The sequence below is a fragment of the Oratosquilla oratoria genome, chromosome 31 (assembly GCF_046742065.1).
Source record: "Oratosquilla oratoria isolate Oo_2021 chromosome 31, ASM4674206v1, whole genome shotgun sequence".
NCBI classification, from domain to species: Eukaryota; Metazoa; Arthropoda; class Malacostraca; order Stomatopoda; family Squillidae; genus Oratosquilla; species Oratosquilla oratoria.
Window position 1 is genome coordinate 18010003 of NC_134807.1, and position 10504 is coordinate 18020506.

Consider the following 10504-nt stretch of genomic DNA (forward strand, 5'->3'; position numbering starts at 1 on the left):
TGCTTAAGGAAAATAAAATTTATCCGGCATGTCAAATAGACATTCTATATATATTTTGAGAAAACAAAATAGTGATTTTACGACGGAAAAAAAATGCTAGAGGTTTGCTGTACCGCCGATTAATTGGAGGTTGGAGGAAAATAGCCCAGTGTGATACTCATTTAAATTATCCACCACCTCGAACACAGTCTCCACGAGAAGGCCTATGCACACAAGTTGCATCGATAAAACGCAAAAATCAAACATCAATGTATCATCAAACCCCCCATTCCCTCTTCAGCCCGTCCCTGAAACTAATCCATCACGTTTGGACCCTTTATGTCCTTTCTGCATCCTTCTTTCTTAACCTATCAAAGTTTTCCTCGTGGGGTTCCGTCCGGCATGGCAATCTCATCCGCCCCATCGCGGACAGGGATCTTCCTGTACTCAACCAGGCGTCCATGGAACCTGTTTTTTTTTTTTTTTTTTTTTTTTGGGGGGGGGGGGGGGTTTGGAGGTATGGGGAGGATGCATATATGGGGGAAGGGGGGTTTCACAAACCAAAGAGTAGCGATAGTTTGTGCATGTTTAGCCATTTTATTCAGTGTTGAAGTAGTCTTCTAAAGGATCCCTAAAAACAGCAATGCATAAAGAGTGGAATAGAGAAGGGAGAATTGAGACTGATGCACTCTAAAACAGAAAAGGATGCGGGACCAAGCGCGCGTGTGATTCACCATAGTCTTGGATCACGTGTTGGACTCGTGATCGATAGCTATTGCCCTCCCGGAAGAGAGCTCAGAGCTCATATATGACCGATCTATGGGTAATGCTGCGACCTTACACGCACACACACACCCCTAACTCCCCGCCCACGAGAGTTGGAGTAACTACTCTCAGCGCAGCGATACTAAAATTATTTTAGCTCTGGGTGTAAGTACGAGTATGCGTGTGTTTATGTGCATGCATCCATACTGTACATACACTTAAGACCTATAAATATATGTAAATAAATACATACACATATCAACACATACCTCCAATACATACAAACACGCCGTCCACGGGAACAAGACCATCACAGGTGGCTGTGAACACTTGTGACCTGTCATCACTGCTGGCTAATGACGAAGGTGACTAAGATGTCTGTAATGACGAAACCAGTACGAGGTAGCGTTTCTTTTCCTATGGTGTCTGTATGTACAGAAACCATTGGAAATAAAAGAGGAGCTTTCCTATGGTGTCTGTATCTATATGTACAGACACCATTGGAAATAATCGAGGAGCTATGGTAAGAGGGAAACAAGGATGGTGGACTGGGTAGGAGTGGGTGCGTGACTTTGACTTGGCTACCTCTCTAATAAGGGGGAAAAACCCCTTGGTATATAGATAGACAAGTCTGTATTCAACATAATTGTATTGTAGAAGAAAAGTGTAGAATAAAAGAACAACTCCCGTCTTCATTGATCAAAACATAGGCAAGGAAAAAAATGTACGTCTCCACTGAATTACAATGCAACCGAACCGCCGCGTTTTAAACCGCTAGTGTGAACAGGGTCTAAAGGTCACTTTGCGAGTTCGCAGTAGTATAATTTCGCGGAAACGCGGCCCACAGATCCTCATGATTGATGTAAACCCATCAACACAGATGAATAAAAATCAACAAGAATGCTCGCTAGCCGAGAGGTTTAGTGCGTCGCTACCTGCGACGGAGGTCGACGTGGTGGCGGTTCGAACCCTGCCCCCTGCGAGTTGGACCAAGGGCATGCTTCATTCAATTCCAACCTACAAAGTCCTCTGTAAGGGGGCACCGTCCTAGCCTCCTGATAGGGGGGGGGGTTCTTGGCGTAAAACAGAATCATTGTGAATCATCTGTAAACTTAGACAGTGGGACAAAGAAATGTAGGTTAGAATACGGCCCTTGTTGAGGAAGTATTTTCTTTTTCTGCTTCTCTTATTTCTATTATTTTGTTTATCATTATCATTATTTATTATTATTTTGAGGGGGACAATTCGACTATTGTTAACTATCCTAGAGGCAGAGGCAATGGCAGTGTTGTCTAAAAGCAAACATGGGGGGTGGTGTTGTACAGACTGATGTGTATTAGTGGGAACAGTACCATATAAGGCATCCTCTCCACCTCCAAAACGAAGTGAATAATTCCCTTCCCACATGTACCCATATGAAGAATACTCTCCCCTCCCACTACCGTGTATTCCTTCTCTCTCTCTCTCTCTCCCTAGCCTCACCAAGTAAACAATCTCTTTACCAGGACTTGTTCCTGAAACTTCCTATCCAGTGTTCTCTTGGACGGGGAGACCCGATGGTGCACGTAATACACGAAAGTGATACATGTAGGTGAGACCTGATAATGTGTCAATTGGCGAAAAAAAATCTTCGGATTATTTCTGTTCTCCCGATACCGAGACAGTTTCTGTTGTCAGCCAGTAAGACGTATGACTGTGCTGGAGGCAAACCGAAATTGAGTGACGAAGTTAAGTTAGCCTCAACAAAATTGAAAACTGGAAAAAATAAAACGAGGAAGCGATAAAGGTACAAAATAGGGCCGGGAAAACAAAAATGACCCAAAGCTTCCATGAACCTCTTTAACATCGAAGCCTTTGCAACCTTTGCCTTAAGTGCTATGGGACTGATCCCGTGCCTTTCTCAATACGAGCCGAGATCGAGTCCCAACGCGCCACAGCACCGATGGCGTCACATATACTATGACGACAACGAATGGCAGTGACGTTAGAAGACTGATTCATTTCACACTTGTCGACTTTTCGTCATGCGCCGTCCACGACACGACGTCGTGCTCTCAAATAACCATGCATGTCTATGGACGCTGTCACATGTCACGCCCACGACCACGTGCGAAAGTGCCCCTGGTTATCTAAGAGCACGACGTCGTGTCGTGGACGGCGCACGGCGAAATGTCGACACGTGTGAAAGGAGTATTAGAAGATATGACAAAGAGTACCGAGATCACCGGCCAATATGATGGCGACAGTTAAGGAGATATCATAAGAGTGCAACCCACCCCCACCACCTCCCACCGCGCGATACGATGGCGAAACTATATAGTGCAAATAAAGGCGATTACTTCGGGCCAAGTGATGCGAAAATCGCCCTTGCTGGCCTGCAAGCACTTGAAGAGGTACGCGTGAGCCCGCAACAGGCTTCCGCGTGACCTCCCCTGTACCACTTGAGTTGTGATTTTCAACCCTGCTGTCCACTGCAGGTCCCAAGAACCTTTATTTCTTTTCTCTTTTTAGTAACAACTGGCGTTTCTATCTTTAGGACTAACGAGAAGAAGGCATGGAGTTGGTAAAGGAGCTATTTTGAGTGTAGAGGAATGAAGGATATGAATAAAAAATAAACTTTACAATATTCCTTTTTGCGTGAAGACTAGCCGCTAGTTATAAAAGAATACCTCCATACCAATTACTAGTACCAGCTAGCCAGTGTCTGACAATTCTATTCAGTGTTGAAATAATCCCCAAGCAGTTGGCAAACAGCAGCACATAAATAAGGAGGTTGTCAATCAGTGCACAAGACGATCGTGCCTGAATCCACTCTCGCCCTGTAACGGTCACCATACATTGACTTGCACAATTCCCTTTCCTTCCTCCGTAGCCAGTCCCAGTCCCATTTGTTCTTCTATTACCACTAATCAACATTCTCAACCCAGTTTAATATAAAACCAAAGGCTATTTTATTCACTGGAGTCCCGGTAAACACTTCATAAAACCCCACATCAGAAAAAAAAAACAGTCGCCTTGGTGTCTGCTCCAACTGAATCTCTGAAATTACGTCGCTGTTGAACGGTTCACACTAAAGGAACCGACATAGCAGCCCATGAATAATGAAAAAGTCAAACAGTCTACTCACTCTGACGTACAATCATGCAAATAAACAAACACAAATATACAAATACGCACGCACCCTCTGCATATCACACACACATACACACAAACTTACAAGAGTGCACACACACGCATGTACATGTACACATACGAGTATACACACGCACGCACATATACACATACAAGTATACACACGCACGCACATGTACACATACAAATATACACACGCACACACGTACACATACAAGTATACACACGCACGCACATGTACACATACAAGTATACACACGCACGCAGACAAGCATACACAATAATACACACGCACTCACATAAGTATATGCACATACGCACTCACATAAGTACATGCACACACGCACTCATATAAGTACATGCACACACATACACTTACATACGCACGCACTCACCATGTTTCGGCGTGCACAATGTGTACACACTACACGCACACACACTCAAGTGCACACACACCCCCGCGTTCATGTGTACATCGCCGACATTGGGTGTCTCCACGTACCATTCGCCTGTACTGCAAATGACGTCAGAGTCCATTCGAACACACTAATCATGTAAACCAATAGCCTAGTACTGTAACAAGTCTGTAAACAAGCACGTCAATAGATAAGCAAAATCAACACAAACAAACGATCCAGGCGTATCAGCATTACTAGTTGGCCTTGAACGCGAGTGCTGAAAGTGACAGACATCAAAGATGAAAAATCACGACTTTGATGTCATTCGGAATTTTGGGTGAAAAATTGTTATTAAAAGTTTTTGGGGTCCCTGAGTTCGGTCTCAGGGTTCCAAAAGTTTCCCTACAAATGTTTATAAATGGTTTGACATGGTCTAATCCGGTCTGAAATGCGTAGGCAGAACTCCGTACATGTAGTCTATCCAGGAGCCACAGGACACAAAACACAGGAAACATAAAACTCATACTTACGCTTACAACATTTACATGTTGTTTATTCAAGCGTCTGATTTACATGCAACTCATGCAGCAATCAAAGATAACGCCTTGTCTGAACAAACAAGAATCGAGACGCTGCGACAATTTTTTCTTCTTTCAGGCTACTCATCACAGATGAAATATTAGTTTTATGCATCAATTAGATCCGGTCCCATCTAAAAATAACTACGACAATTCTATGTTTTGACTATGTGCAAGTTGTCACTTAGCATTCCCAAATGTCAGTCATGAAGTATTATTATCTTAACTTTTATTGCATATACTTTTATTGTTCTTGAATTATATACATATTCTAAACCCCTTCCGTGCTGGGGCAACTTGTTGTTTTGGTAGACGCTGGGCGATTCCATTTGTACGCGGACGGTACCCAGTGGGCTACAAACATCAAATACTAGGATATATATTCCAATCTCTTTCGTGCAGTGTGGTATTTACCCGTCTACTGTGCCTGCCTCCAAGGTATTTTATTTATCTACAGCCCTTGGGTAAATATGGATTACAAACTGCTTCGGTTATTTCTGTAAAACCCGTTTCACATACGCGAATCAGTGGTTCGTTTGAGTAGAAACGACTTCGGTTACAATATTTTATTTTTCGAAATTTCAAATCACCTTTGTGAAATTGAATGACATACTAAGATAAGTTCAACCTATACGAATGTTTGGCACATTGATTAATTGTTCTTAGGGAAGTCTAGAATACTGTAAGTAAAGTCGTCTTCCAGACTTTCAAATACAACTGACGAATGTGCGACGGGGGGAACTTGTATTTCCATCATGGCTGCCACCTGTCTACACTACTCATCTTTGTCGGGGTCAAACTGAGCATCAGAGAGTTGAAGAGAAAGGTCATGACGACCCTATGACCTCTGCCACGTCCTCTTTGGCTGGGTGTTGCGAACGAATCACGACAGAGATAAAAAGAAAGACAGACGAAAAAAAAGTCCACCCGGCTGAGTGCGACGACGGCCCGCGTCGAGTGAATACGTAGATATTATGAACGCAAATTTAATTTCTTTGCATGAGGGTCCTTTCCCCGACTTTGGATAACTCCGATCCCTTCCCACTCACTCCGGATGATGCCATGTTTTTCCTGCAATATTCAGAACGTGGTTGCCCATACATTCCAGGCAATGGAGCGTTTCCGAAACAGAGGAAAGGACCCGTCGTAAAAGAATTATATTGCATTACAAGTGCTCTTTACACAAGTTGACTGGTTCCCGATACGACACCAAAGTAATCTGTGTATCGTTGATGTCCCAAAATGTGTTGTATTCTTTTTAATTAAATATCCTGTTTTTTTGTTGTTGTTTTTTTTAGATCATATCACAACCCTGTACTTTGGCGACCCGCTGCTGTGACGTTGCTACAAGTTCGAGAACTACGACTCGAGTTCATCGCCTTGCACTTCGCAGTTTCTTAACTTGGGGGCACTAATATAATGCTTAGGAGGTTCTAGAAAGACCCGTTATTAGTAGTTATGTGGCAAATGTAGTGCCTGTAACCACATGTTAGGGAGTGTTGGACTGCTTTAACCTGACCGTATGGGAGGGTGAGGTCAGGAAAGGTTAAGAAACTTTGCGTTAACAAGTTTCTTCATGTGCGAGACTCACGAAGGGATTGCTTTGCTGTGTTTGGGACACAAGAAGTGAAGGACCAAACAGTGTTGCTAGTTAGGTTTGGTCAGGTTATTTTATTCAGCACATCAACAACCCAATTCCACATATATTCAGAGATCATCCATATATCAATATAGCTATGCCTACTCCACAACCCAGAAACAGTAATGACAATACAGTATATGGGGAGGTGGTAACTGACGTCACCTCCACCAGACTCGCTCGAAATGACCTAGTCCTAGTTGCTGCAAAGTGCGGCCCCTTTCAGAATTGAAGGTTAATACTTTTTTCACGTTTCCACGAAGCTATTTCGTAAAAACTGGGCAGTCGCTGAATCAGGGAAACCAACTCTTACAAAATTTGTTCCATCCAATCTTCCACAGGCAACATTTTCTAAGATGAGTTCTCTGGCTTACATATGCAACAATTGACCAGATCTTACAAAATCCCAATTCTTCAATCCCCCAGATACAACACTTGGTAAGATAGGTTCCCTGGTAAACAGATGCCACACAAAGCCCAGCTCTTAGAAAATTGAGCTTTTATGGCATTTCAGAAGCTTAATTTTATTTGGTTGAATGTCACCGCTTCGATAGCTGAGAACAAGAACAACAGGGACAGTGAGCAGGCATCTCGGTGGGCTGTGGGCGGGAAACCCATTGAGAAAGACCATACTAGCCACAAATCAAAATAATCATATGACATGTGCCCACATCACAAGAGTGTACACTCATAATAGGAGAACGCAAATTATAAATCACAAACATCAACTTACCAGTGCATAAATTACATCACCGACTTATCATTGCAATAATTCTGACTATGCTATGTTAGACATAAACAGTTCCAAGGCGTCATCAACACAACCCGTGTGTGTGTGTGTGTGTGTATATATATATATATATATATATATATATATACATATATATACATATATATACATATACATATATATACATATATATATACATAAAATATATATATACACACACACATTTCAGACAATCACCATCTTTAAAATAAACGCACTCTCCCACACTCTTATTTTAAGAGACGAATTATACAGATGTGACCTAACGCCCTGCAATTTTATTCAGCTGAGGGTGGAGTACTGCACTGAGGGATGGAGGGTACCTATAGCTGAATGAAATCGCCCAGCGAAAGCTCCAGATACTAAATACTCCTATTGGCAACTAAGAGTCAAACAAGGTGGGTAGGGAGTACGAGGAAGTAACCAGAGCATGCATACTCCAAGCCCAACATGGAGAGTGGTAGTCCGTTGCACGTGTGACAAGGACAACTCAAATTTCAACACGAGACATCGTTCTTTGTTGCAGGAACTCAGCACCTCAAGTCAAACCTGCTGTTAACTGAACTGGCAATGAATGTACTCACAATGCCCTTTGAGCCCGTGGACCGCCAGAACTAAATTTGAAAAGTACACCGTTTTAAGGAAGGAATCGAGACAAATCTATAAAACAAAAACCACATTTAAAGCAACGGAATAAACGTCATACTAGCAACAACCCACGAAACTAAACACGCGAATTCAAACTTTCGCTTAAGCCAGCCTCGCTGAAAAGAAAGAGAAAAACATACTATACACGGGGCTAAAGCGACGTTGTAACTTGACGCTCACAAGTAATGCATCATGTCAAGCCCACTCCACCTACCGCCGACCCCCACAGCACGTTTGATGCCAACACGTTATCACAATACGACCAACCGACCACATAGTCACTCAAGCGATTACAATATGTACATGCATCGGTCTTCAACGAAAGCCACACACTGACTTTGTCTTTGCAAACCTGACTGATACTTTCAAGCCTGTCAAATGTTACATTGGTACAATATTTCAGAGCATTAGCAATGAACGTAGCAACCTATGAGTGACGGCTACGAGATGCAAAAAGTTAATGCTGACAACGACGGGCTGGCAAAAACTCAACACCAGATACGACTGCACGAACTCGATGTTGAGAGTGAGTGAATAAAGAGTTAACCCTCGCGTTAGTTTTCAGACCTAGGCGCTGCAAGAGGTCAGACCTGACAAGGAACACAAGAATTCAAATCTGATTGCGCCAACAGAAAAAAAAATCTTAACGGTGACTGCAGGAACTTGACAATGACACGACACGCATCGAAGATAGCACTGATAACGATGGCGAGGGTGCATCGCCGACAACGATTTCAACAACTCTGTTGTCAGTCATGACCAAGATAATTCGATACCCAAACTACAATTTCATACTTAACGCGACATGTATCGCTCAGCACTTGTAAACAAAGGCGAACCGTTGTAAACAGGGTCCCCATGGTCATCCACAGTACAAAACTCAATTCGGTGATACATAAAATTTTCGAAACTTCTAACGCTTCCGTGTTCGTTACTTGTTCGAGTTCCATGTGCCCCTTGCTGCAGATATTTTACTCTGGCTAATTCCGCAAGATTTTATTCTGCAGAGAAAATACCCCCAGGTAATCGAAGGCTAGGTTTTGCACTCACTGGTCCATTCATGTTGCTGTTGATGCCCTACTCAGAATTTTATATTAATAATATTCCCGCGCGTTCTGGGTGATTTTATTCGGCAATGAGTAACTCCAGGGTGCACTCAAGAGAAAAATTAAAACAATATCAGTGTTTCATCTACTGACCTCTGGGCGATTTCGTTCAACAGAGAACACGGTCTAAATGGATAGCGACATATTTTATACACTGTGAAGCTAACACCTCCACCAGGGACTAGGGGGGGTTTGTTTCCTTACCTTGCAATGGGATCCTTCTCCACTTCATAGTCATCCTCGATGCAGCGTCCGGCCCTGAAGACATCGTGAACTTCGGGGTGAGCTTCGAGATCGAGAAAGCCGTTACGGGCCATCATGTCACTGATGCCAGCGGCGCCCGTCATCCTTAGAACCTCCCGCATCGTTGTACTACTACTACAATCACACTGTCCACCTCCACCGCCACCACCACTACTACCAACGCCGCCCCACACACACCACCACCAGTAGGAGTACAAGTCACCAGCGTAACACAAGCTGTACCGCTTGTGGGAGGGGAAACTAAAGTTTCTGCAAGAGTCAAGGGGGAGGAGGGTCTCACGTTCCCGTCTTTTACCAGAGGAGGAACCTCTACCTCGGCAGGTCAACAGCAACAGGAGGAACAGGGACAGACAGCAAGAGCAACAAAGTAGCGGTGGAGGCGGTTCACTCGGTCAGTTCTCAATTCAGTACCCCCACTACTCGCACCTCCAGTGAACAAGAGCAACAACAACACAAACATTGACTGCTGCGACTGTGGAGGAAGACAGCAAGAGTCGGGCAGGTTCTTCTTGTACACGAGCGCCACGCTGCGTGTGGGAGTCAAGTCACTAGTTGGCGCATACCACAACTCCCCTTTTTCACCGCCCCCGTCAGCATCTCAAGGTAGCCCAATCACTCCACGAAACACTCCTCACTGACTCGCTCGGCTCTGGATTCTTGGGCCCACAGCACTCGTCGCGTCGCTTACACCTTCCGTTCGATGCAACGGTCCGTCTCACTCTAACTCGACAGCCTCATCTGCGGGCGCCGCTTAGCGACGCACTGCCAGTCTTCGCCAGCGGTCTCATCTTCCCGCCCTTTTATTCACCACTTCTTGCCACGCTACGCCCCTGGCTCCTTTGGCGCCCTCTCCTGGATGTCTTCAACAAGTGTACAATCGAAGGGCTGAAGCCCAGACTAGGGGTCTATCACACCCGAAATATAGGTAACTAGTCGGCAACCGTGTAATCAAGAACATCCAACTAACCTCTGCTCCGCCCCGTGGCTGCCCCTTGCTGCTACAAATGCAAAGAAAGTCCTCCTTGTCTCCTGTGGGCCTCGAGCATCGCCTGCAGGGTGACGACGAGGGAGGTAGGGGGGGGGGGGCGAAATCTACAGTAGACGGGGCGGGACTGAGTGGAGCAGTGGAGCATTTTTTTTTTTTTTTTAGTGGTTCATCGTGGTTTTGGATTAAGTGCTGGACTCGTGATTGATTGAGACATCCACGGTCCATTAATCGCATGACC

At 44.4% G+C, this 10504-nt stretch overlaps 1 protein-coding gene across 1 annotated transcript in view; it reads right to left on the bottom strand.

Annotated features, from left to right (window-relative positions):
- LOC143041462 (uncharacterized) overlaps nucleotides 1-10022 on the bottom strand; it is a 248468-nt gene extending 238446 nt beyond the window's left edge. The window contains exon 1 of the mRNA XM_076213359.1: nucleotides 9219-10022. Coding sequence (XP_076069474.1) covers nucleotides 9219-9379 — 161 coding nt within the window. The 5' untranslated portion in view covers nucleotides 9380-10022. The remainder of the gene's footprint in view (nucleotides 1-9218) is intronic.
- Nucleotides 10023-10504: the final 482 nt, after the last annotated feature.